General features: G+C 48.0%; 8 protein-coding genes across 8 annotated transcripts; 5 read left to right on the top strand and 3 right to left on the bottom strand.

Moving 5' to 3' along the window:
* Positions 1-840: 840 nt before the first annotated feature.
* Positions 841-2,357, top strand: LAJ45_04295 (uncharacterized protein; the record flags this gene model as incomplete). Its single annotated transcript, XM_046113875.1, has 3 exons — positions 841-987; positions 1,065-1,284; positions 1,348-2,357. 3 exons carry the CDS (start codon positions 841-843, stop codon positions 2,355-2,357), a joined length of 1,377 nt encoding a protein of 458 aa, XP_045972977.1.
* Positions 2,358-3,213: 856 nt separating this feature from the next.
* Positions 3,214-4,508, bottom strand: LAJ45_04294 (uncharacterized protein; the record flags this gene model as incomplete). Its single annotated transcript, XM_046113874.1, has 3 exons — positions 3,214-4,120; positions 4,186-4,303; positions 4,394-4,508. The coding sequence occupies 3 exons, from the start codon at positions 4,506-4,508 to the stop codon at positions 3,214-3,216; spliced, it is 1,140 nt and encodes a 379-aa protein (XP_045972976.1).
* A 2,325-nt stretch (positions 4,509-6,833) lies between these two features.
* On the top strand, positions 6,834-7,931 carry LAJ45_04293 (uncharacterized protein; the record flags this gene model as incomplete). Its single annotated transcript, XM_046113873.1, has 4 exons — positions 6,834-6,942; positions 7,023-7,062; positions 7,132-7,440; positions 7,544-7,931. The coding sequence occupies 4 exons, from the start codon at positions 6,834-6,836 to the stop codon at positions 7,929-7,931; spliced, it is 846 nt and encodes a 281-aa protein (XP_045972975.1).
* A 2,092-nt stretch (positions 7,932-10,023) lies between these two features.
* LAJ45_04292 (uncharacterized protein) lies at positions 10,024-13,425 on the top strand (the record flags this gene model as incomplete). The annotated part of the gene is made up of 8 exons (XM_046113872.1): positions 10,024-10,110; positions 10,172-11,989; positions 12,046-12,190; positions 12,243-12,795; positions 12,857-12,981; positions 13,040-13,174; positions 13,223-13,318; positions 13,403-13,425. 8 exons carry the CDS (start codon positions 10,024-10,026, stop codon positions 13,423-13,425), a joined length of 2,982 nt encoding a protein of 993 aa, XP_045972974.1.
* Positions 13,426-14,158: 733 nt separating this feature from the next.
* On the top strand, positions 14,159-15,638 carry LAJ45_04291 (uncharacterized protein; the record flags this gene model as incomplete). Its single annotated transcript, XM_046113871.1, has 6 exons — positions 14,159-14,221; positions 14,313-14,453; positions 14,510-14,687; positions 14,826-15,031; positions 15,135-15,275; positions 15,417-15,638. 6 exons carry the CDS (start codon positions 14,159-14,161, stop codon positions 15,636-15,638), a joined length of 951 nt encoding a protein of 316 aa, XP_045972973.1.
* A 728-nt stretch (positions 15,639-16,366) lies between these two features.
* Positions 16,367-17,440, top strand: LAJ45_04290 (uncharacterized protein; the record flags this gene model as incomplete). The annotated part of the gene is made up of 2 exons (XM_046113870.1): positions 16,367-17,217; positions 17,308-17,440. 2 exons carry the CDS (start codon positions 16,367-16,369, stop codon positions 17,438-17,440), a joined length of 984 nt encoding a protein of 327 aa, XP_045972972.1.
* Positions 17,441-17,696: 256 nt separating this feature from the next.
* LAJ45_04289 (uncharacterized protein) lies at positions 17,697-22,760 on the bottom strand (the record flags this gene model as incomplete). Its single annotated transcript, XM_046113869.1, has 9 exons — positions 17,697-17,790; positions 17,849-17,968; positions 18,026-20,016; positions 20,071-20,814; positions 20,869-21,249; positions 21,308-21,967; positions 22,042-22,152; positions 22,215-22,330; positions 22,394-22,760. The coding sequence occupies 9 exons, from the start codon at positions 22,758-22,760 to the stop codon at positions 17,697-17,699; spliced, it is 4,584 nt and encodes a 1,527-aa protein (XP_045972971.1).
* Positions 22,761-24,553: 1,793 nt separating this feature from the next.
* On the bottom strand, positions 24,554-26,414 carry LAJ45_04288 (uncharacterized protein; the record flags this gene model as incomplete). The annotated part of the gene is made up of 4 exons (XM_046113868.1): positions 24,554-24,772; positions 24,832-25,380; positions 25,442-26,171; positions 26,230-26,414. 4 exons carry the CDS (start codon positions 26,412-26,414, stop codon positions 24,554-24,556), a joined length of 1,683 nt encoding a protein of 560 aa, XP_045972970.1.
* Positions 26,415-27,171: the final 757 nt, after the last annotated feature.

Genomic DNA, 27,171 nt, shown 5'->3' with positions numbered 1-27,171 from the left:
GGACTACTCTACGTTCTCTACATGTATCCATCACCACGCAAATACTAAAATTCAATGTCACACTTCCGCCCAGAGAAGCCCGACAGCCAGCTTGGGGATACCTAACCCTTCCTTCACATTGAGAGAGAGAGAGAGAGAGAGAGAGAGAGAGCCGGGGCCACTGGCTACCGACGCCTGTCCATCTCCATTCGGCACCTTCATTCACCCTCTAGCTAGCCAGCTACATTTACATCCACTGCTGTAGCCAGACACACACTCCCTCCCCCCAATTCCCTCTCTCCCCCCCCCCCCCCCAACCCCAATAGACCTCCCAAACACACGCCATTCACACTCCCCGCCCCTCCTCGCCCGTCCCCACGTTGTGGCCAAACGTCAATAGAATAGCAGCAAAACGCACAAATAGCTGTCGTGTGATCATTGCCCACCCGTTAGCAAGCGCGAGTGACGGCCCATGACACGCACAAGCCACAGCGTGCAGTGCAGGGAACACTGCATCGGCCCCACATTCCCGGCACCGCATTCGCTACTCGGCCCCAGCGCGGTGCTGCTTGGCGAGTGCTGTTGTGTTGGGGTGTGGCGCCCGGCGGGTCTTGGCGGCAACGAGCGGGCGTAGAGCGAACAAACACCAATTGATTGATTGAGTGACCGTTCACCTCCCACAGCACAGGCCAGCTGCAGAAACGCGACAACGACAATCAACGACGACTCCAACTCCTCTCCTCCACCACCACCAGATCCCATCACTCTCCCTCCCTCCCCCCCTCACTCCCTCACTCCCTCACACAGTCTCTGATATCTCCATCTCCATCTCCATCTCTAATACAAACACCACACACAGCAATGGTGACAATCAGCGAAGTCAAGACCGGCAGCCCCCGCGAGAACCGCACGGCCGCCCACACGCACATCAAGGGCCTAGGCCTGCGCGCCGACGGCACCGCCGAGAAGACATCTGCCGGTTTTGTCGGCCAGGAGTCTGCCCGTGAGGTCAGTCCCCACCACTATCCCCTCTCTACCCTCCCTCCCTCCCCCACCTACTAACAAACCCATTGTGACGGACACAGGCATGCGGAATCATCGTCGACCTAATCAAGGCCAAAAAGATGTCTGGGCGCGCCGTGCTCCTCGCCGGCGGGCCCGGGACAGGAAAGACCGCGCTCGCACTCGCAATCTCGCAGGAGCTGGGCACAAAGGTGCCGTTCCGCCCGATCGTGGGCAGCGAGATCTACTCGGCTGAAGTCAAGAAGACGGAGGCGCTGATGGAGAACTTTCGGCGGGCCATTGGTATCCCCACCCCTCATATACCAAACAATCAAGCAGCCTTCTAACACCCCACCCACCCCGCAGGCCTCCGCGTCAAAGAAACCAAAGAAGTCTACGAAGGCGAAGTCACCGACCTCACCCCCGAAGAAGCCGAAAACCCGCTCGGCGGCTACGGCAAAACCATCTCCCACGTCATCGTCGGCCTCAAGAGCGGCAAGGGCACCAAAAAGCTCCGCCTCGACCCGAGCATCTACGAAAGCATCCAAAAAGAGCGCGTCACCACCGGCGACGTAATCTACATCGAAGCCAACACCGGCGCCGTCAAGCGCGTCGGCCGCAGCGACGCCTACGCCACCGAGTTCGACCTCGAGGCCGAAGAATACGTGCCCATCCCCAAGGGCGAGGTGCACAAGAAGAAGGAGATCGTGCAGGACGTGACGCTGCACGACCTCGACGTGGCCAACGCGCGCCCCCAGGGCGGCCAGGACATCATGTCCATGATGGGCCAGCTCATGAAGCCCAAGAAGACCGAGATCACCGACAAGCTGCGCGCCGAGATCAACAAGGTCGTCGAAAAGTACATTGACCAGGGCGTCGCCGAGCTCGTCCCCGGCGTCCTCTTCATCGACGAGGTGCACATGCTCGACATCGAGTGCTTCACATACCTCAACCGCGCGCTCGAGGCCAAGATCGCGCCAATCGTCATCCTCGCCTCGAACCGCGGTATATGCACCATCCGCGGCACCACCGACATCTCTTCCGCCCATGGCGTGCCCACGGACCTCCTCGGCCGCCTGCTCATCGTGCCGACCTACCCCTACGACCTGACGGACATACGCACGATTGTGCGCATCCGCGCCAAGACGGAGGGGATTGATGTTGAGGATGCGGCGATCGATCGGCTGGCGACGAGGGGCGTGGGGACGAGTCTCAGGTATGCGCTGCAGCTGCTGACGCCCGCGATGATATTGAGTCGTGTGGCGGGGAGGGCGAGGATTGAGGTCGCCGATGTGGATGAGTGTGAGAGTCTGTTTATTGATGCGAAGAGGAGCGCGGCGATTGTGGAGAGGGGTGGGGATGCGTTTTTGGAATAGGTGGGTGCTGGGCGGGTGTGGAGATGTTGGGAGATGGGGCGCGAGGGAGGTGCGGGGGAAGCATGGAAAAAGGGTAATGATTGATGATGATGGACGGGGGTGCATAGATAAAGATGCCGATTTTTTTTTGTTGTTGTATACTAGTAATTTTTCCAGTGGGGTCTTTTAACTGCGTTCATGCTTGGCTTCTGTGCGTGTGTGGTTAATATACGTGAAGTGAGATGATATGATGTGTGATGGGCGTGTTTCATGAAATCTCACTCGGCTTCAAGATCCTCTGCCTGACGTAACCCCAACAGCGCCGCAGCGAGAATGGATATAATACTCACTACATGTAGATACAACCAACACATATCCCATCCAACATGAACCTTCACTAGCAGACCCATCCAGAACAACTATCACACCGATTATACTGCAATCTCTACATCCACTTTTTCCACCCCTGCGCCCTTACCTCAATTGCAAGCCTCACAAATCTTCACCACAGAGCAATTCTCGGCACTATACTACTGCAGTGAAGAGTGGTGGCGAGTGAGATCCTATGAAGGACATATAGCAGGCTATGATATGAGGCTTTATCTCTTTTTCTACCTGTCGTTCGTGGGGGGCGAGGCCACATCAATTGCAAATTTAGGAAATGTATATCTAGACGACTATATACCTATTGGCCCTACTATTAGGAATTGTCTAGGCAGGTGACAGACTGGTGGGAGTGATTGACATGCTAGGTCGTTTAGCGGCCCCCAATTTTCAATCATTTCCGCACATCCACGCATCATATCACAATAAAAAAGAAATAAATGAAAGAAAAAAAACCCCCCAATAGTAACCTAACTACCATATGTACAATCCACTACGACCCCAACCCCCTCTTCGGCGCCGATATCACGGTCCTTGAAAACACCGCCGACAGCTCATCAGGCCTGCTATTCGACGGCCTAATTATCGACGGCCCCAGCTCCTCCTCCACCACTACGGGAGCAGCGTCATAGATGCCCCCGTGGTCGTCTTGGTCGCTTCCGTACTCTTCGTCGCTGTCTGAGTGGGAGTGTGTATGGGCGTCCTCTGTGCGTTGCTGCTTTGTCGGGGACTTGGTGGAGACGGGGTTGGCGAAGGTCTTGGAGGCGAGGACCTTCTGGCGGAGGTATTCCTGGTACTCGTCCTCGTCGTCATCGTCGGATGGGGGCATGTCGACGTTGCGCCCGCTTGCTTTCTGGTAGTCCTCCTCCTCCTCCTCCTCCTCCTCCTCTTCCTCGTCGTCATCTTCCTCCTCATCGCTATCGCGCTTCCCCCTCACCACAGGCATCTTATTAAGATTCCCGCCCCCCCACCCCTCCAGATCCGCATCCTTATTCCTCCTACTCTCCTCCCACTCCCTCTCCAGCCCCGCCAGCCACTCCTCCTGACACCTCCCCACCTCCTCCGCATCCGCGCACGCCGCATACCTCTCCAGCAGCTCCGCATTCATGCGCATAAACTCCTCTCCATACGGAAACGGCCGCAGAATCTCCACCGCCCACTCCGCATGGCCCATGATCGCAAAACACGCCGCCAGGGCCTCCGCGCAGTTGAGCCGCCACGGCTTGCCGTAGTTGACCGAGTTGGCGGCGACGAGGTAGGGGAGGAGGCGCTCGCAGCGGCCGCCAATCTTGCTGAAGGGGACTTCGTCGAGGCGCGCCCAGGAGCACTCGACGACGGCGGCGCCGAACTCTTCGAGGAGGGGTCTGTCGGCTTGGGAGACGGGGCCTTTGCCGTTGGGGCTGGGGGGAGGGGGTTAATGGTTGCTTTTTACGGTGAAGGGGAGGGAGAGGCGATGGGGGCATACGTGATGATTACGCCACTGAATTTGCGCCCGATGGGGAGGTCGCGCATGAGGCCTTGTCGGATCAGTTTCTTGCCAGAGCATCTCTCAGGGTCGCAGTGGCCCAGGTCCCATGCGGCGGCTATATCATACACGTTATATCAACACATCAGTCTTTTTCTTCTTCTTTTCCTTTCCTTCTAGTGCGGGAAATTGGTTTTTTGCAGCGGACCTTTAAACGGCGGTTTCGGCAGCGGTTCGCCGTCTTCGCCTCTCTTGCCGCCGCGGGGATTGCTGCGGTACCGGTCCTTGCCCTTTGAGTGGTTGTTATGGTTTTTCTTGACCATTTTTTGGCGGGTGTGTGATTTTCAGATGTGTGAATATATAAAATTATGGTGGGGGTGTTGTTTGTTGGAGAGAGAGAGAGAGAGAGGTCTGAGAGTGCGGAGCCTTGGCAAGGGTGGGGATCCTGGTCGCGGAGGAATAGCTTAATTCAACGTCATGGGTGGGCCAATGATTGCTGTGCGGGTTTTGTGGGCGAGCAATAACTGGGGGTGTCGGGACGTAAGTTAGCGGAATCAATCATTGCTTTAGGGGGATGTGATTGATAGCTGCGATCCTAAAAATTTTGGGTGTTGCTACGCTTTATGATTCCATTATGCATAATTATTATTCAGCAAGGGGAGTTAAAATAAGACTTTTAGGTTTGTTTTTCAATCATTGAATGAGAATATTTGAGGTAGCCCCTAAAAGGGTCGTAAATATTGTCGATTAGGCTCGTAGAAAGAAAGGTTCATAGATTTAAACTATTCGGTAATCCCAGACAGATATACACATGGTGTTAACCTTTCAAGAATTACGGAGTCGCTGTTTCGTACAAAGCGTGAATCCGTTGCTGGAAGGGGTTTTGAGAACTATCAGGGGGCAAAGACTGATAAGAGTAAGGCTATGAGCAAACAGTGATTATGATGATGATTGTGAAAGCTAAGACAGCTAATTCAGATCCGTGTTTAATATCGGGATGGAGCGTGCACTGAAACTACATGTATGCCATTCCACATCTCTAGACTCCTCCTACCCCGTGCCTTCGTGTCCGAACCTCTACTTATCGTGATTTTGTCCACTTTATTTGCCAGGTGTCTTGTCTACCTTTGGAGTCAAGTTAAAATCGAGAGACCATCCTCATAAGGAGGCGCCTTTATGTTCCGACATATTATGAAGTGGCTCGACTGTAGTCTATGCAGTTCCTTCTTCCTCACCTACCAAGCAGCCGGGCGCTGCCTACCCTTCATTGTTTTGGTTAGGTGTGGTATCGATCTGATCTCTAGCCCCATAATCGTAGCTTGAATTATATGTATCTCGGCTTCTCGATTGACACTTGCTCATTACTGGTGTCCCCCTCTCTACTTTTTATCACCGGCCCTACATATTGCCTTCAATTGCTATCTTAGGAAGGGTATACATATCTGTTCATAATCAAATCTATGGTGCCATATAGAGGGCCAGCTGCAGTAAGTGGCTTCTGGGTTGCAATTGTGCGAGGGGTTAATGCGGGCTTGGTGGCTTCTTCTGGGCTTAGTCCTAGCTTTGAGTACGCTATATGTATTGAAATGTGGTTCTTAGCTCTTAGAGGGGCAGAGTTCGGCCACTCCGGGATATGTTGGCTTCCCCCTATGGGGTGTTGGTACAGGTTACTAAGAAGCTGGGCTTGGTTCCGCTCTGAAGGATGGGTGCAAGAAGGTTCTTTAGTTCATAGTTTCCGTTAAATCTGTTTCCTTCCATCAATGCACAAATTTCCCGGTTGCAGTAATTCCAGTTCTATCCGGCATTAAAGGTAAGTCTTAGAGGTTGAAATGGAATAGGCATAAAAAACGGTTAAAGAGATACATGTAGGCGTCAATGCGAAGTCGTGGCCATGGTGTATATCAAAGACCACCATGGACCATATTTGAGCCATGACATAATCAGATTTCTGAAAATGGGTTTGGAAACGTCAGCCAGAGAACCGGGAAGCAGGGCATAGAATAAATACATACGGAGGTGTCAACGAATTTCTGATAACGCCCACCACACGAAAGTGCCAAGACCTGAGACTAAAAATTCAGGAATAAGAGAAATTTTGGTGGTTGCAATTGGGCTTAAGAGATGTCTACAGTTCTAGATCTGAATCTTGAATTGTAGCCGTTGGTGTACTTCGCCCCTGCAGTTCAAAGGGCCTATTGAGTTTTGCTACAAGCTTCCTTTGCTCGTTCTATTCAAGACCGTACCTGGCTGTGCGTGCGTGCTCGCCATCTGTTCTGAGCGGATATGCGTTCTACACTGTAAAAACCAATGAGACATGTAATTTCTCGATAGAGTAGACGCTTGGGCGATATTTATGCATGTTTTGGCGAAAAGCGTTCCCTAAAGCAACGCTAGTGGGGTTGCGCAACAACCCCTGCTTTTGCGCCAACGCGTGAATCAAAACATTTGCGCGATTCGTCTGCCTGGCCGTTTCTGTTTCACTCCCCTCCCTTCAAATAACATTCTGTCCTCTTCCCCCACATCCCTCCCCGCCCTCCCATCCTTCTCACCTCCATCCGTCCTCACTCTCATACCAAGGTACCTTGGTTTAATCTATCATCTATCAACCTCCACCATCAAATTTACCCCGCCGAACAGCTCTTTTCATCATGTCTGTTGTATCGCTTCTCGGAGTCAACGTGCTCAACAACCCTGCCAAAGCCACCGACAAGTACCAATTCGAGATCACATTTGAGTGTCTCGAAAGTCTTACAAAAGGTAAAAAAAATTCTCTGCGCCTTTTCAGTAGATAAACACATCTACATCTTCGTCTTTACTGATACATATGTTGTCACCAGATCTTGAATGGAAGCTCACCTACGTTGGATCTGCCAACTCGTAAGCTACCCTACTTTTCTATGTGTAATCTCCCTCAAAACCCCAACTTACAATCCTTGTGCATCGTAGGACCGAACATGATCAGGAGCTCGATTCGCTCCTTGTTGGCCCCATCCCAGTTGGTGTCAACAAGTTCGTCTTTGAAGCCGAGCCTCCCAATTTCGCTAAGCTTCCCAGCTCTGAGATTCTCGGGGTTACTGTTGTCCTTCTCACCTGTTCTTACGATGGCCGCGAGTTCGTTCGTGTCGGATACTATGTCAGCAACGAATACGACTCAGAGGAGTTGATCAACGAGCCACCCAAGCAAGTTCAGATCGATAGAATCGTCAGGAAGCTTTTGGAAGAAAAGCCCAGGGTTACTAGATTTGCTATCAAGTGGTTAGTTTATCTCTTAACCCTTTGACCCCCCCCCCCCCCAAAAAAAAAAAAAAAGAAAAAAAAAATTGCGATACAGATGCTAATAAGAGTTATCGCCTTTTAGGGATTCCGAAGATTCTGCCCCTCCAGAATTCCCCCCAGATCAGCCCGACGTTGATGATGCTGAGGACGATGGCGAGACCTATGGCGCTGAGGAAGAGGAGGTCGAGGTTGAGGGCGAGGGCGAGGCTAGCGAAGCTGTCGACGAGATGGACGTTGAGATGGGCGGTGCCGAAGACACTGCCGGTCCCATTGCCACCGGAAAGGACATCGACGAGATCTCCGACGATGGCTCTGAGGATCTCGAGGCTGAGAGCAGCGGCGAGGAGGATGAGGAGGAGGAGGGCGGTGACGAAGACGACGACGCCATGGTCGACGACGCCCCTGCTGCTGGAAAGCCTGGCGAGGCTTCCGGAAGCCACCCCGCTGCAGCTGCGCATGTTCCCGCTTAATTGCCGCATCAACGCTCACCTATCCTTTCACTTGTCTAATGTCTCCATGGGGTACGTATGATGTTTTTACACGATTGGGTAGATTTAGGTAATTTGTTTGGAAAAGGCTTGTTTGGTATGAATTTTCTGGTCTTTTGGTCTGTTTTGTAGTATCATAAAAAAATAGACCAGTTTCCTTTTATCGGTCTGGTTTGGGGGTATCTTGTTTTCTTAGCTTTTGGAACAGGGGCTGTCTTCTATCATGTTTTCTTATTATTAGGGTCGAATCATATACCCACCCTTCTTTCATACGGCGTTAAAATTATTTTGGTTTGATGGATTTGGCCCAGTACTTTTATGTAGAATTTGTTTCTAAACAGGCCGCCAAACCTACTTATTAAAAAACCGTTCATTTAAAAGTTTTCCACACACAAAGCAGTCAGGCGAGTTCGTGTACATAACAAAGCCTAGATGTGTGAGTGTATACTACATGTATGGTACGAATATAGAATATTTTCTCAGTGCCTCTTGATTTCATTTTGGATGTTGAATTTAAAATCCATCCATACCAATAACTTCATTGGGTTTATTTGCTTTGTTCAATGATTTGTGTTTACCATAAGATACAAGGGCTTCAATGGCCATGGTTGCTACCTTGGATTATAAGGCGGACAGTCGATTTTCGCTCGTGGCCCCACCTAAATTGGTAGGTGTATTCAAGCCGAAAGAATTTTGCTCTCTCTTATGGGGCCTACCCACAGATGACTATATAATCCATAGTATAGGTCGGTTATAGGCTCTTCCCCAACCCGTCTACTTCCATGCTTCGTACTATGGCAGCTTGCTACAAGTAACGGGCTAGGTACGAGACTAGGTCGGTTGATGAAGTAAAGTTATGGTAACCGAACAAGAATCACGCACTGTCACTCGAATACCGTGATAATGGACACAGCGCTAGCAACGAGTTAAACCTAACCCTCCACAAAGTTGGAGCGGTTTTCATTACTGATTTTGGGTCTCCTGGTTGTTAGCTCCATGTCAATTCTCACTAGTTTTTGCGTTGGACATAATTTTCACGTCCCCGATTAATCATATGGTGCATGTTGAATTATGCGGGGAGGAGATAAGAAATATGGTGCATGCTTAACATAGTCCGAATCACTTTCCTCAAGCCAGGCCTGTGGGTGACTCTCCTGACATTGGGTAGACGAGCACTGATATGAATCTGGCCGGTACATTGAGATTCATTCTGACGGTTATGGGATTCAACTTTGTTTGGTGATCGGGGAAGACACTTTCTTATATTTACTTTTTCCTCTCACGCCGTGCCCACCCTGTAAATTATAAAGGCTACATGAACTTTAATCCCGAGCTTTTGGTGGTGCTTGAAAGGGGTGTGTGTAGCTGGGTACGTACCAAGCTTGTGACTTGTCCTCTGCCTTTTAATGGCGAGTGGTTTGTTGCTCGTAAGGGATGGGCACGGGATCAAGTAAATACATCCTACATGAGGCACAAATTGTGGTTTTAAAATTGAAAGAGGTTGACGTTAACATGACTGTTAGATGTAGGTACTGGCAAGATACCGTCAATACTAGTAAAGGCGAAGAGGGAGGGTTTAGATCTATATATGTACCTACATATACCTTAGCAAATGGGTGTTGGTCTAGTAAAATGGTGTGGGGTTGCAAACAATCGACTGAATAAATGTATCCGTCAAGCTCCAAAACAACCCAGAGTTGGATGGTCGTATTGCTCAATTAAACTAATCACTCGGTCATACCACCTGATTCGGTCACGTGCAGGAAACAGACCTAACCCTGACTTCAAGTCGCTGTTTGTTCTCTACTTGAAGTTCAACAAATTTGTTCACAACCAAGTTTCATACTAATGAACCGTTTCCAAGTCTGACACTGTACCAGTTAAAAACGCTATAATACTCCTGCCTTTCTTTATCTCTCGAGACTGCTGAAGATCCCTACATCTTGCTGGCAACTATTAGCGAAGCGCCGGGGTACGTCACTGCCAAGGCTTGGGCCGAACCCCACGACCCCCCCAAACTCAAGTTACTTCTTTAACAGCTCTAAACCACCGAGGCTCTGATTGACAGTCAGCAATGGAGTTCTTACGATCAAAACAGGCTGGAATCCAACGGGATTTCACTGGAGGCCTTGCGGCTTCAGATTTATTTGTCATTGACGAGGTTCAGTCTACTTTCTAACCCAACTGTGTCAAGCCTCTGCTAATATACGCGCGTCCCATAGGTCGCAAAATACGGCATCGGGTCCACAATCTCGGCTCTTGCGTATGACCCCATACAGTCTCTTTTTGCTGTCGGCACAAATGAAACAACCACCTCGCCGGGGAAAATCCATGTTTTCGGCCAGAAACGAGTTCATGTCACCTTCACATTACAGCGAAAGTCGAGTGTCAAGTTTCTGAAGCTCTGTGATTCAAGGATCGTAGTTGTCGACAATAGGAGCGAACTTTCCGTCTATGATATGAGAGATCCAGGCGCTGAGGGGGTCAGATATTCGCCACCAGGAGCTGTGACCTCGATCTTGACCGACCCGTCCCTGGACTGGGTTTTTCTAGGGTTGGAAAATGGCGATATTGTGACTTATGATCTTGACAGAGAGATTCTGTCCCCATTTAGGATACCAAATCTCTGGAGAGAAAGGTCGCCGAAATCAAAATTTCTTCCAGTTGTATCATTAGCTCTACACCCTCGTGATGTGGGGACTCTTCTAATTGGGTATCTGGAGGGTACTGTCATCTTTTCCATGAAACAAGAGAAGGTGTTGCATTATCTTCAATTTGAACTACCACCTGGAGCTCCCGGGGCAGATACAGAGCGAGGCACTATATACAGTCTGCGCCGACCCAACGTCGTGGAAGCGCTTTGGCATCCTACGGGTACGTTTGTCTGCACAACTCATGACGATTCATGTTTGGCTATTTGGGATCCAAAAGATGGAAGAATCGTGCAGTCAAGAACCACCACAGATTCGTACGTTCATCTGCCCGGGACACCGCCCAGCGCAGATATGTTTGGTGCTGGTGGCGATGGCGATGTAGTTTCTATCAGACAACCTTTGTTCAAAGTCGCCTGGTGCTCCACGAATAATCCCGATGAAACTAGCATTCTCATAGCCGGTGGTAATCAATCTTCAATGCCTGTGAAGGGCATGACTTTGTGGGATCTGGGAGTGACCCCAAACATGCTCACCTCATCGTATCAAATTATATCAGATTATTTTGCCTCTCCTAGACGCCAGCGCTGTCTCCCGACTCCTATTGATGTGGATGTAGTCGACTTTTGCCTTGTTCCTCGTACAAGTCCCCATTACGCTGGGTCTCATGATCCTATGGCTATCATCGCCTTGCTCTCATCCGGAGAATTGACAACATTACGTTTCCCTGATGGCCAGCCACTATCACCGGCTACAATTCTTCATCCGTCGCTTTCATTGTGCCATCCGTTTGCTACATATGCCAACTTATCAGCTATAAACCGTCAGCGCTGGCTTGGAATGATTGAGAAACGCGACAAGCCCAAAGAGATGATCATTGGCGGCATTGAGCACCCCAAGCCGCTTAGGCGATATGAGAATCGTACAGTTGTGCAAACTGCACATACTGACGGAACAGTCAAAATATGGGATTTGGGCCTCGGAGATGAGATTGAAAACAGAGATATGATGGAGGCGGATTTAGGACAAGTACTACAGAGGGGCGTAGACTTGAAAATTGAGTGCGTTTCAATGGCTGGTGCGACTGGAGAAATGGCTGTTGGGATGGAAACCGGCGAAGTGGTCATTTATAGATGGGGAATAAATAAGGGGTTTGGGCGTACTAAGGAAGACGAGTCTTTACAGTCGGCGAGCAGGACTGAAGCCGGCGCAATTGTGGAAGGGATCCGGAATGTTCAGATGAGAACAGACCCCAGTGTTAGGGAAGGCCTGCTACCACTTTGTACCCTAGAGCAACACTGCGGATCTATCCTAAAACTGAAATGCAGTGATGTGGGGTTCGTGGCAGTGGCATATCAGACTGGGCATGTCAGCGTGCTAGATCTTAGGGTATATTAAACTGCCTAATATTTCTAGTTACATATTCATACTAACATAAATTCTAGGGGCCTGCTGTAATATTCCATGGGAGCCTTAATTCCTTGACAAAGGAAAGTAAAAGGGCTAGTTTTAGAAAGAGCCGGGATCACAGTATTGATGGCGAGAAGGCCACCTGCTTGGAATTTGGAGTCCTTACACTGGAAGGCGATGGTGAGTGGCTTTAATGGCGCCTCACACCACCCAACCAACTAATAGATTATAGAATTTTCGAGCATTGCACTTTTTGTGGGATCCACCCATGGCCGGATTGCAACTTTCAAAATCCTTCCCCAGGGCCAAGGGTTCACTTGCACTTTTGTAGGCATGACTCACATGGACGGATCTGTTGTTTCAATAATACCCATCAACTCAGACTCTGGGAAACGTGCATATGCTTCTCAACAGGCAGTTGCGAATCTACGGGAAGGTATCAAAGTTCCGGGTACAGTGGTTGCTGTCACAAAGTCAGAAGCCAGAATATTCAAGCCACCGACTGCAAAGGGTGCCCATAAAGGCTGGGACGAGTATTCGTGCTTGAGCGCTGTGGTAGCAGAGCTCGATACCCACGGTATCTGCTTGAGTTGTGTGATGGATACCGGTGTTGTGAAGAGCTTTTCGATTCCTGGATTAAAGGAAATCGGCGAAGTCAGGCTGAGTGATTATTATGATCCGTCACGCCTAGCGGATACAATTCTGCTTGATTCTGGATACATCTTTGGGTGGACTTCGCAAGCAGAATGTATGCTACTTTATATGTGGGGTAAAGGTCAAATACTGTTAGTATTATCTCCTTGGAAATCTATATCCTGTGTTTGGGTCACTAACCAAAACTTACAGCGACCATTTACCAAAAGATGTGCTTTACAACCCCGAAGCCCCAGTCCCGACTCGTCCAACGATCTCAAACTTTCAGTGGATCTCTGGAACACAGCATGTCACGCCCGCAGACCTTGACCTCTTGAGTAAGTTATTCCCCCGTACTAGAGTAATATCCCTTTGGTGACTAATGAGATCTCATAGTCGGGGGCCCTGACCGTCCCATGTCCAAGAAAATGATTGAGCAGATGCGTGCCGAAGAGAAACAAGCACGCCTCGATGCACGGGCCGGAAACCAAGCCGGTGGCTCCGGAAGGCAAGAGGAGGGCATATTCGCAAGTATGAGCAGGTCAATACAGGAGCGAACCGAGAAGTTGAATCTCGTAGGTGATAGTATGGATAAGTTGGGAGAGACATCGGCGAGTTTCGCGGACGACGTGGGTAAATACGTCAACCAACAGAAGAAGAAAGCCATCCTTGGGAGTAAGTTCGATCTGGACTATTTCATGCTCCCCTTTCCTCTTTGATGTGATGAAAGATTGTTAATAACTTCTGCGCGTGTACTAGGTATCACCGGGAAATGGTTTTAAAGTATGACATCAACAAGATGTGGATATGCCGCCTCCGAAATTGACTGAGGGGGGCAAGTGTAGTTGTTGTTGTTGTTGTTGTTGTTGTTGTTGTTGTTGTTTGGGATTAGTCTTTCTGCATACGTTGTTTAATTATACCATTTGAGAATACCAGGCGTACTTTTTTTTCCCTTTACTGAGTGGGTTGTGCCAAGATGTGATAGTTTAGATACTCTTAAGTCATGAATAATCACTCGGTTTCTTGCCGCCCGATGCGCAAGGTCAATTGGCTAGAAAAAGGTTTTGATGCACAAGGGCCGGACACTAGACTATTGAATTACACCTAGCGATCGAACTCATATCAACTCGATATTAAATGCAGTGATGAACCGAAATATTTCACTTGTATGCAAGCTCGGCTGGTCTAGTGGTATGATTCTCGCTTAGGGTCACACCCTAAGTTAATATGCGAGAGGTCCCCGGTTCAAACCCGGGGTCGAGCCTAACACTTTTTTTCCTTTTGATTTAAGCAGCGGCCACACTTGGTTCGTGATGCACAAGTAATAGAACATAATTCTTGTAAAAGGATTTACATCGTACATACGATAGTAGTAGAATGTTTTCTAGGGAATCAATTGATTCCACATCCATTTTCCTTGAACGATGAAGCGGAAGCGCGTCATGGATTCTCTATAGTTGGAACTTACCATTACCGGACCTCTTCCAACCTCAACCACACCTAGCAACCTTCAAGATGTCCGAAAGCAAGAAGCGCAGAAGCCGTCACAACGACTCAGAGTCAAATAAGAAGAACAAGGCATGTGTCCTGAATCATAGCTCAAACCTAAAATATTTTATTACTCTTCAAGTGATTGAGGCTGACGGAAAAAAAACCCTACTGTACATAGACCAAAGGCTACTGGTCGAAAGCGTCAAAGAACTTCCAGTCCATCACCGGGATCGACCCAGGCATACAGGGCATTTTCGCCACTTGCGAGAGAGGGCGTGAGCCGAAATGTGTGGGCGAGCTGTATGGGCTCTTTGAAAAGGTCCATTCTGAAGGAGGAAGGGAGGAGGGGAAGATGCTGACCGTCACTATAATTAGTGTGCAAAAGAGCTTTATGGCCTTGATCCTCCAGCCAAGGGGGCAGATAATGAGGACCAAGAGGAGGAGGAGGAGGAGGACATTGAGGCCGCGATTCAGCGCGAGATCTCAGGCCTCAAGGAGAAGGGTGACAAGTCGAAGAAGCTCTTTCTGAATGTGAAGCTCGACTTGGACTGTGGTCAGTTGATCCAGACCCCGGAGCTGATTCATCATCCATCACCCCCTCCTCTTCGTTTGGCGGGGGTGGTGGGGGGAAGGTCGCTCGCTTATCGGTGATATTGACTGGCTGACACTTCGGGCGGGGGCCGTCATGTAGTTGTGTTTTTCCGTACAAAGGAACCATGTGTGCCAACGGAAATTGTGCATGCACTTCTCTCGGGCAAGGCCCAGAGTCAGAGCATGTGGACACACCGGCTGACGCCGATCTCAAGGACCGGGAAAGCGACCCCCGAAGGGCTTGAGGAGGTCGCAAGGGAGGTTCTCAAGCCTCACTTCCACGAGGAGGGACAGGAGGTGGTCAAGGTACGTCTTCCGTCACTACCGGCTTGCTCATCTGTTCTTGAGAGTGGCGGAGGCCGGTATCTCCCCGATTTGCTCGCTTATTGAAACATTACGGGGATTTTAGTATGCCATCCGACCTACCTCTCGCAACCACAATGTCATGAGCAGAGACGACATCATCAAGAAGGTTGCAGATATTGTGGGCCCGAAGCACAAGGTTGATCTCAAGAACTACGATGTTCTAATCCTCGTCGATATCTTCAAGGTGGGTCTTTCTCTCTGCTTCCCTTGTTCCTATTGCTACCGTAGGCGACACAGGCGATAAGGCGCGTCTGCAGCCTGCCATTGTTTGTGTACCCTAGTACATTTATCGCTAACCATGTCCAATGGGTGATATCTGCCACAGAACATCTGTGGAATGAGCGTCGTGAGGGACTTTGAAAAACTTGGAAAATACAACCTCCAAGTGTCCCGTCAGCTGCAAAGTGGCGAGAAAAAAACCGGCGATAAAGAGGGACCAGTTGCAGAAAAACCAGCTGCAGAAACATCAGAAGCGTCAGAAGCGTCGGAGAGAAAAGGCAAAAGTCCTCAGAAAATTGCAGATAATGAGAATGGGGGCGGAGAATGATGTGTAACATACAAACATACAAAACGGCGGATTACTACTGGGACTTTAACGATTTTCCTCCTCTCAGATCCTTTCAAACCGTTATTTATTATTCCCTGGCATCAATATGAACATATATAAACATTGCATATGGGGGCCGGCCAGCCAGGTTACTTCATAGGCTCATAGGCCCATAGAGGGAGAGAACATCAATAATCATTTGCTACATGCCTACATACATTTGCTGGGAGCAGCGTAGGGCCCCAGTGTCTGTCTACTTATTATTTTATTATTACGCAACAACGCCTAGGCGCTGCAACGTTGCACGAAAGTTCGCCAAAATCGCTAAAACGGTGGCTCGGGCCAAGCCATCCGCTCCCGAATGAGGAACAATTTGGCGAATTCGAGGGCGGCCCGCCTGCCTGGTTCGATAGACTAAACTTTGGTGCCGGAGCTTATCCTCTCTGTCTGCATCATTGGCGTTTTCTCCCTTTCATTTCCGATTTTATTTTTTTCTTTCTCTTTCTCTCTTGGTGCAAGCCATCAAGCACGTACGGACGAGGAGAGGGAGGGAAGGTCTCACCATCTCAGCTCAACTCAACCACTTACTGGCTTCACGTATGCAATGCTGCTTTCCATTTTGTACAAATACCCCTTGATATCTCTCTGTGCCTGCCCGTGAAATTATGTAGTTGTTTATTCCAAACCCATTGGTATCTTTCTACTATCGATCCTGTATCTCCCCCACCATGGTCCAGAGCGTCGAGAGTTTCTGGCTGCAAAGCATGTCAGAAGCCCAAAAAATCATTGATACTGCCTTCCCCAGCAATTCCCAGCCCATAATCTCAATCACCGAGCTCCTCGACGGCGCTTACAACACCTCCTACCTAATAGAGCTCCAAGGCGGGTCAAAATATGTTCTCAAGATCGCACCCCCACCAGATGTTCGTGTCCTGCGCTATGAAAACTACATTCTCGAAGCAGAAGCTTCGGCCCTACAACTGATACGTGAAAAAAGCTCTGTACCGGTTCCTGAGCTAGTCATATACGATGACACCTGTGAGATCCTCGACTCCCCTTACATCCTTATGACCTACCTTCCTGGCGTAACACTCGATAAGCTCCGCCCCACCCTGTCAAAATCCGAGTCCGATGCAATTGACCATTCCGTTGGCCAGCACATGCACCAGCTCGGGCATGCGCCCGCCGCCGACAGAAAGTGCTTTGGTCGGGGCGTGGACAAAGCAAAACTCTACACCTCATGGCGGGAGTGTTTTCTCGCATTGACAGAGGCCATACTACGGGATGGTGAGGACATGCTGGTACTGCTGCCCTACGAGCAGCTGCGGCAGCAGTTTAGGAAATGGGCATATACGCTCGATGAAGTGGTGCAGCCACAACTGGCGGTTCTGGACTTTGGGGACGGGAGTGTGTTGGTGGATCCGCAGACTAAGAAGGTGACGGGTATTATCGATTTTGAGAGGGCGGGCTGGTTTGACCCGTTATTGTCTGCGGCGTTTAGAGGGCCCTCGGCGGCGTTTGTGGAGGGATATGGGAAGGATGTGTTGGATACAAGAAATAAGAGGTGCCGGCTATTAATGTAAGGCTGCCTGTTGATTCTCTCCACTTGGTCCGGTGTTTTTTGTTGTGTTGGTGGGCCCTGTTTGCTAAACCTCAGTGTCTGATATAGGTATTCGTGTTATTACTCAACCATCAAGATTGTGGAGACATATTACCATCAAGCCGAGGACAGCAACGAAATGGAAGAGCGGAAAAATCTTATAAAATGTTTGAATTCTCTAGTCAATTGGACAGCTGAGTAGTAGTAGTAATTTGATATCGTTTCTTTTGTAAATATTGGATATGGATAACAAGAACCTGGGGACAAGAATAACTCCCAATAAATTCGACCCATGAATACTATACAAGAGAATACCCACCCATTCAAATACAAGAAAAACAATTAACACCCCTAAAAAGACATACCAGTTATGTTACAAACTCGCAAAGCATTCATAACCAATAAAAATCATGCAAGTAATTTCATTAAAAGCCTAAACCTAAACGCCTTCTCCTCCATTATGTTTTACCAGCCCCTCGTCTGGTTAGCTCCAGTGATTTAGCCAACGAAGTCTTCAATTCTTTGCTCTCCGCCCAGCTCCGTTGAAGTTTACTATTCACCTAGTTAGTACATTATCTTTAGTAGAAACAAGGGAAATGTCAGAACTAACCTGATCCGGATCCCCGCAATGAGTGTATGCACCACTGAACGCAATGAAGGTCTCTTCTCGCGTATATACCGGTCAGGGAAGATGCCCATCTGCTCAATCAACTGCATATTTGCCTCGTTGCTGTAATATAAACTGTCAGCGGATAATTCTTGTGTGATTACAGCCGACATCACTTACCATGCGCTATAGAGGTTGATCTGCATCAAAAAGAAATTCTTGCTGAACGACAAATCTGCTCTAAACCCAGCTTCTCGGGCAACCTTGGCCCGGAGATAGCGAATCTGCTTGGCCAGCCCCTTGATTTCAGCTCTGTGTCGTAGCTCCGCCTGCCCAATCTGGGTTTCGAGAGTTTTGGCATCGGCATCTGTCCGCGCTGTTTCACGCCTGCTGGTGCTTTCTGAGAACCGGACCCGCTGCTTGATGGCCCTACGCTCCTCATCCCACGCAGCCTGCAGCTGTGCTGTCTTCTCAACGGCTTTTTGATAACGACGAGTGACTTTCTTCAAGTCTTCTGAGGTTCCTTGAGAAATAGAGTCAAGTTGGCTCTTTTCCTTTCGTAGGTTCCTGACTTGCGCATCAAGCTCCTTCTCCTTCTTGCGACGAATGCGTATTTCCTCGTCTCGCGCGTTCATTTGTGCTTGCAACTGCTCAATCTCCAGTGTTGCAGTCTTAATATGTTCATGAAGTTCTTGCCGCTCCTCCGCAATCTGCTGCTGGGCAGTTCTGGTATCCTCTGAACTCTTCAGGTGTTGATCCAGTTTAGCACTATGTAACTCTCTTTCCAAGGTATGGATTCGCTTCCTGAGTTCACCAACTGTACCACCAACTTCAAAATTCCTGCGAACCATGGCCTCGTTGCTTTCCCGGATTTCAGCGATTTCCTGATCTAGCAAAGACTTCTCGATCTCAAGTTGCTCGTATGCAGCCTTCTGGTCGCCGTTCTTTCGTTCCAGGGTCTTAACCTTGGACCGGTATTCCCGGATTTGTTCTTGACAAGCACTAATTTGGCGCCTGAGTTCTTCGACCTCGGACTTCCTGGCCGAACGGGGCGTGCTTCCCATGGGAGGTGACTGAAGTACAGCAGCGTTCTTATTGTCAAGCAACTCGCGGTCAAGCTGGTCAACTTGATGGCGGAGCTCACGAATTGTTTTCCTACTCGCTGCCTCTTTTTGGACAAAGTCATTTTCCCGCTTCCTTGCATCCGATAAGCTGGCACGAAGAGTTTCCAATTCTAGCTCAAGGCCTCCATCTTGGCGGTCCAGTTTGAGAAGTTCGTCGATTCTGGCCTCAAGGCGGGAAATATCGCGCTGAGATGCTTGGCGTTCGCTTTCACGTTCACTCATAAGCGATTTCAGTTGGCTCTTGAGTTCTCGGACTTGATTCTCGAGTTTGATCTCTTGTTCCTGGGCAGTGTCGATGGCATCTTGAAGATCTGCCTCTAGATCATTGGCTCGCTGCTCAAGAATTGCACGTTCATCTTTTGCCCTTTGGAGGTCGATCTCAATTTTGCTCTTTGCCTTCCTTAACTCCGCTTTCTCGTGATCGAGATGCTTCGAGGAATCGGCCTTATGTGATATTTGTTGAAGTTGGCTCTTCAATTCATCCCGCTCAGCTTCAATTTCCATGGTTGTAACTCGGAGGGTATTTGTTTGAGTTTGGGCCTTTGCAAGCTGCTCTTGAAGTTGCTGCTTCTCTTTCTTCACATTCTCGAGACGCCTGGTAGCGTCTTGAATATCCTCCTTGAGTGCTCTCTGTGTCTGTACCTCTAGTTCAAGGTCTCCCTTGACTGCCTGTGCCTCGTACCGGGCTTTGCCGTGCTGATTCTCAAGTCGACTGAGCTCTAACTTGGTGGCATTGAGCTTCTGGCGAAGGGTTTCCACTTCAGCTTTTGCAGCATCGATTTCCTCGTCTGCGTTATCCTTCTCCTCGTCGAGTTGAGCGCTGAGTAGTTCCACTTCATCGTCCAGATATTTGACTTTCTCCTCTAAGGCTCTCTCGGCTTTTCTTGAAAGTCTGAGCTCCTCCTTGGTAGCGTTATGCTCGGCAATCTTGACATCAAGAGCAGCCTTTCTTTCTTCAATCTCGTCTTGGAGCTCGAGAATTTGTTGGTTGAGACCTGCTTCTTCTTTCTTATGCCTTTCATTCTCAGACTTCAGCGCACTAACCAACTAAAATGCAATGTTAAATTAGTATCAATTATGAGATTCAGAAATGAAATTTACCTTAGTTTCCTTTCCTTGAGTTGAACTTTCAGCCTGTTGTAGTTGCTCAATTGTCCTCTTAAGATCTTCGGCAGTGGTCTCGGCCTTTTGTATTCTGATCTCTAGCTGGCGCTTCTCGGATTGCCAGTTGGAAATAGCACGTTCATGCTGCTTCTCCTTCTCTGAAAGCTCTCTGTCCATCGCCTCGAGCTCTTCGTTGAGGCTGCTCTTATCTTCCTCCCATTCCCGTCTCAGGGACTGTTCACTTGCTTCCGCCATCTGCCTTTCTCTTTGCAATGTCAAGTTTGCTTCCTGGAGGTTGCTCCTCAGCTTATCAACTTGCCTCTGAAAGTCCTCTGACTCTGTTGTCAAGGCGTCATGACGCTGACGAATGAGCTCTTTCTCGGCCTGTACATCATGAAGATCTGATTGGGCTTTACGGAGGGCCGCTTCAAGTTCGTTACGAGACGCCCGGACTCTACGAAGTTCATTTTCGAGTTCGCTACGAGAACTGTTGATGGCGGAGTCCTTTTCCATGGCTAGACTCTGCATGTTTGATTGAGCCTTACGAAGCTCCACCTCGATTTCACTGCGAGCCGATCGAGCTTTACGCATTTCTAGCTCTAGCTCCTGGTGAGATCTTTCGATAGTGTCTTTCTCGGAGGTAACAAGCTGAAGATCTGATTCTAGTTTTCGCACCTTCCCTTCAAGCTCAACGCGGGACTTGTTGATAGTATCTCTTTGACGCTTGACATCATTAAGTTCCTATAATTGTCAGTTTTATTGCACATAAGACTAGCGGCCTCAGATAGCACATACTGTTTGAAGAGTTTGAAATTCGCCATCAAAATCACCATTTAGCTGCTCTAACCTAGACTTAAGGCGCTGTGTCTCCACAGCCCTCTCTTGGTGAAGTGCTTGTAAGCTATCGTATTCTTGGCGAAGCTGTTCCAATTCTCCTTTAAGATTCTCCCTCTGATTTTCACGCTCGCCTATCCTACCCTTATAGGCAAAACTCTTGTTACGAGCCTCATCGCGAAGCTTTTCGAGGGCATCTTCAAGATTCTGCTTTTCATGCTCCAGCCTTTTCTGGTTGTTCCAAATTTGTTCATTCTCAGTCTGGACTTTTTTCTTTTCTTGAAGAACTCTAGATTTGTCTGTTTGTTCGTCTTCGATGTTGTTTTGAAGATCTCGAACCAGCTAAGATGGATATTATTAGAAGCCACATACATATTGTCATATGATTAAAGAGTAATACCTTTTCATAGTCCCTTATTTTTTGCTCCGCTTTTCGGAGTGCCTCGTCTTTCTTTACTAATTGTTCATCCCTATCACCCTGCTTACCTTGTAGCTCTTGCTCCACTACTTTAAGCCTTTCCTGCAAGGATTTGGTATCACTCTTTAGCTCTTGGATTTCACGGTCTTTGCCCTTGAGCTCGGCATCAACACCGTCCAACTCAGCTTCACGCTCATCGAGAAGACGATCTTTCTCTCTCATCTCAGTTTCCAGTTCAGCCTTCTCTTCTTCAACCTTCTCTAGCTCCTTATTTAATTTCTGTACCTCCTCGTCATCTTCCTCCTCCATGTTGTCCACCTGTTTCTTGTAATCTTGAGCTTCCTCACGGAGTCGGTCATTTTCATCCAAAACTTCATCGAGTTCCTTTTCTTTTGCCTCCAATTCTTTCTCTTTTTTCTGCAGCTCTTTATCCTTCTCCTCCAGTTGTTGCGACATCTCCTGAAGAGCCCTTGCACGTTCCTCGCTCCGTCTGCCGTTGTCGTAGCCCTTCTGCTTGCTATCCTGAATCGACATCATTTGTTCACGAAGCTCGGTGATAGCTTTTTCGGAATCATTGAGGGATTTTCGATATCGTTTAAGCTCAGCTTTAAGAGTAGCTCGTTCGACTTTAATTTCTATGTTCTGTTCAAGGGAAGAGAAAAAAATATGATTAATAAAAAAAGATTTGATCGGCATTGTAAAGAACTTGGTCTCACTTCTTTAATGGCTTCCTCGTTGTGCTCAGGCCCTAGTTTCTTCAGTCGTTCTTCCATAAAAACAATCTTGAGCTTTAACCCAAAATTTTCCTTCTTAATCTCATCGATTATCTATTTCAAGAGTGTTTTAGCAATCCACCCTTTTTTAAGCGGCGAAGTTAAGGATGACACACCTTCTCTTGTTCCCTTAGTGTCATCTGTCCGTCGTGCTCCAAAACACCGGCATTCTCCCCCCTCCTTGGTAAAACGACTACCGGTGTTGAATTAATACTAGAATCTGGCATCGGACCTAGGACAGTGTCATTTTGACTCTGGTATGTTGATTCATCACCGCCATACGAGCTCCGCTCACCATGTGGCAGCGCCGGGCTATCCATTATATCCAGTTTTCCATTTTTCAAAAATGCTGGGGTCGGCGGTACCCCCTTGTTATCACCGACTCTTGCGCGGAGGTTCGATTTCTGTACACTCTTTAGTAGTGGAGTGAACTCGTTTTTGCTTGGTCCTCCGCGATTGGCAATGCTCCCAAAGATCTGGCGCGCGGGTGTCATATTCGCACGATTTCGTCTGCCACCCTTATTAGCTTTAAAAAGGTCATCTCCTCCGCCGCCAGGCGATTGGAAGGAATCCATTCGGGAGCCCAGATCCAGGTCACCAATCGATCCATCTGAAGGTAACTCCGTTCGAGGACTATCGATTCCGATGCCGGGAGCAACCATGGTGTAGTGAGATTCTTCTTGAGAGGTGCGCTATGCGCTAGCTTTTTTGGAGGCTTCCCTCAAGTCTATAGAAGCAATCGTTTCGTGTCGACTGCCTGAGGATTGCTGTGTTGGTGTGTGTTGAAAGAAGTTATGAGAGCATAGGCGTTGTTTTTGTTTATGTCGCGGGCCTAGCTTTTCGCGCTAGTGGCCTTGGCAACGAGCTTGATCCACTAATATATTATTACACCCCACCACCACTTCGAAGATAAAGAAACACAAAACTTCTCCCAGGAAACCCTGACCCTATATCAATTGTGTTGAATGTGTGGGGTAGTAATTCAGAGTACATACATGTAGATATCACTTTATTCCAAGACCTACAAGGATTGCTAATCGCAATCCCCGGACACTAAACCAACTCTGATAAGAACTCGAAACTCACTCGTATGTATGTACTTTATAGCTTAGGTAAGTCGAAGCTCAGCACCATTGCAATCAGATAAGTCCATGTGTTTTAAGCACTCAGAATTAGATCCAGTCACTCTGACCTTGAGGATGAAATAGGAGAAATCAGCCGAGATCTCAAACTCTATACTATTATCTCACAGGATAAAACTTCACTTCCTACTCGACTAGAAACCATCAATCGGAACCTATCGGTAGATCTAAAAAACAAAGGTTTATAAGATTATTCTTTGGTAGTAACACTGCTATATATGGCAAGATTGGGCATCGATATATTAGTCCCGGACCATATCATGATAACTTCAGCTATAGTTCCAGCGGCCGGCCAGCTGGGGCTACATACATCATGTAAGTATGTGTATACAGCGAGAGGTAAAATTATTGTAGAAACAGGGGTCTAAAAACAGGGTTTCTGTGGCTGGGCAAGCCAATAGGACTCCTCCCATATTTCTACAATAATCTTACCGCAAGCTGTATATCAGCGATGACTTCTGAGTCTATCATTGAATTATATCGCCACAGCCTAAGATCTATCGAGTAAACCTTGATGATATGCAGTTGCAGTTTAAGCATGCAGAAGCAGTGATGCTGTGCAACAGAAGCACTGCATAGAAGGTTCTTTCAGCTCATCCTTCGGATATACATATATCTTCCTGTGATAGATGTCATGGATAAACAACTTCTGGATTAAGTAAAAGAAAACATTTACTTTTTTCCCGGGCGCAACCCCCAACCATTAGGCTTCTCGGAGGTGTGTTGTCGTTGATACAAGGGTCCAACCAATTGTGGGGTAGCTCCTAGAATTCCTATTCCGGACGACTGCTGAGGTTTCTGGAACACAAGGAAATCCGCAGCGAAACCCAGCCTTACCACTATCGCGCTAGCTTAGCTCGACCTCGGCCCATCCTCTAGGTAGCTGGTGAAGATGCAGGGCCACATAGGGGTCTGAGCTCCTGGGGCTGAGAAGTTGCAACTATTATCTGTGAGAGAATGAAACTGCGGAGGCGGTCCAATTAAAGTTGACAGCATTTGATGATGATCGTGCGACTGAGTAATAAACCAAGAGCACAAAGAATACATGGAATACATGCGCCTAACAGCGAAGCTTTATGTACCTGTAATTGCTGAATGCTATATACAAGGCTTGTCTAAAAAAATGTCTAACAAATATCTTTGACGAAAAATTATAAAATCTAGAAGAAATCCTTTTGAGCCTTTGCGGCCTGGGCGCAAAGGGTTTTGAGCAGGACTAACACATTCAGACATGAGTTAATACAAAATAGACCATCGGCCACAGAATACAAGGAAAATAGAATAGACGAGAATAAATTATGTAGAGTCGTTATTTAGTGACCAGTCTCTCCCTTGAGAATGGCAGCTTGGCAGTCGGCGAAAATCGCAGCTTGTTTTCCGATTTCACCTAGATGACTGATAATTTCCTTATTACCATCGTAAAATCCGTAAATCGTATATGGTACCCCAGTCTCTTTGCAAAAGTCTAGAACCAGCTTCTGAGTATCACGAAGATTGTGTCTAGGAATACGGGGGAAAAGATGATGAATTGCCTATCAGAGTAAATAGTTAGCTTGAGTTACCGTATAATGGGATATACCTGTGAACAAACCTGAAACTGCAATCCTCCATGGAAGAAATCCAACCAGCGTGGGCAGTCCACATCCATGGTAGTTCTTAACATCTTCTGTGCAAAGCTTTCTCCCACTCCCAGGTCCGCAGTAGACATGGCAAAGTGTGATAAAGTGATCTGTACGTGTAAAGGCATTGTGACAATGTGGCTGATCATAATGTATACAAAACGGTCCCAGTTTGTTGGTAGCGAGTTGTAGATTAGACCGTAGCCAAACCAGTACCAAAATACCACCATTCCGGCAATTTCAAGCCACCGCTGGTATGCCGCAACTCCCTTTCTCGGCCCTAGTCCAAGAATAAGGTATTCCCAGGAAAGGCGGTAGAGATTAAACCTCCCAAGACACAGGACTGGGTAGTACAAATAGTTCTGGAACCTAATCAAGAATCTCGCTGCAGCATCGTAATGCATTACTCGATCGTAGTATGTTGAAAACAAGCTAGTAAAGAAACGGTGGCTAACAGCAAAGAACGGAAGATGTTCAATATCCGGATCATGTTCAGGGTCATTGGTAACAATATGGTGCACCTGATATAATGTTAGTGATTGAATTGCTTTACGTTGTTATAAAAAGCAAGGCATTTCTTACATTGTGACTTCTTTTCCACCATCCTAATGAGAGCCCACCGCAAAAATCGGCAATAAAGATGCCGAAGCAAGTGTCAAGGTGGAAATTATGTGTAATCCCCATATGGCCCGCATCATGTGCGGCAAAGGTAATCTGGTGCCAGAACAACCCAAGGAAAAATGCGGAAAGTTTGAACCACCCAGAATGCAGACAAACTATTGAGATTGACAGGAATGTCAAGTACCGAGCAAATTCCTTCATATATCTGAAGTAGTTGCAGTTATAAAGTCCTGCGGCTCTTATTCGCTGGTCCAATTTCCGGTATTCCCTAACAATCTTCCCTTGTGTTTTAGGGTCAAGAGCTGGGTATTTCGCAAGATCGGCTTCAATGTTTTTCCGGGTGAGCTCGTCGAGGCCGAACTCATCAATAATACTTAATTCAGTTATTGAAGACGATGAAGATGCAACAGCGGAGCCTTGGCGTCTACGAAGGACACTAGGGTCACGAAGGAAGCTTCTATCATCATCGAAGATGGATGCTGGTGATTCAGAGCGAGCCGGCGTGCTCGGGCACTCGGGTTCACACAATTCCTCGCTCGTCTCCTGGAACTCGTCTGCCTCATCTTCTTCGCCCTCGATATATGGCCGAAACTCACCACCATGTAAAGGTGGTAAGAAATTGGTCCAGGTCCCCTGAATCTTGCCAATTGCAAAGTTTTTCATCCGATTCCGGGCTTCAGCGGAATGCAAACTATTCAAAAATTAGTATTTATAACTTTGGTGCCCGGAGGTTATTTAGGAACACGTACGCGTTAATTTCATCAGTAGCATCCCGACCGACCATATGTAAAATAGCTTTATCACCTCCTGGATGGAACTTCAACCAGGCATCAACACGGAGGACATCGTTGTCCAAAATTATGATTGTTTTTCCTTCGGCAATCAAACCTTCAACCTGTCGTCGGGAGAGGATTCTATCGGCAGCCCGTCCCATGATAGGCAACGTGTTAAGCAGGGAAACAGGGGTAAAGGAGTTGGAATTCCGGGAAATCGGCTGGAGAAGGTGGATCAAGGTAACCGGAGGGGGAAAAAATACAGGAGAGAATGTAACTCCTTGCTCTAGAAGCTTAAATGTTTAACGAGTGGTGGTGATATTGAGCTTCCAGATATTCAGCACATCTCACAACGGTGACTTGTCTAAAGGTGGGGAGATATCTGGATCAATGGCTATCTGATGCACGTTGAAGGATGATGGGCTGACAGCAACTGTTGTTTACGAAAAATGGAAGTCTCTTAAAGATCACATCCATTTAGAGAAAGGAGAATTCCAAGGTCCCGAACAGGACGCAGGGCGCGCATTCTATTTGGTGCAGGGGCTTTTACCCTAGCTATTTTTGGAAAATAAAGGGGAAATCACAACTATCAAGATAATAGCTTTGTTCAAGTGCTTTCGCTCGGTGTCCTCACGCACTGTGTATCACTTCTCTATGCCCGACGCAATGTACAACGCGACTTGCCGACAAAGCCCCGTCCGGTACCTCTCGGCAACTCCTCTTTCGTCTTCAACCTCATTATGACCTTTGATGTATTGATTTGAAGACAAAATCCTCCGAGATGTATGGTCTATTTGTAGCTGAAAGTTCTTACTACAGTAAGTATGCACGCGGATCTCCCGATAAGATAAAGCTAAGATAGCAAGAAGCTTGCCAAGAGCTCGCGTCGACCAACCGACCATTGCTTTCCCAAAAACC

This window comes from Morchella importuna, assembly GCF_003444635.1.
Source record: "Morchella importuna strain M04M26 chromosome Unknown Morimp01GS010, whole genome shotgun sequence".
NCBI classification, from domain to species: Eukaryota; Fungi; Ascomycota; class Pezizomycetes; order Pezizales; family Morchellaceae; genus Morchella; species Morchella importuna.
This window is presented reverse-complemented; position numbering and strand designations above follow the sequence as displayed.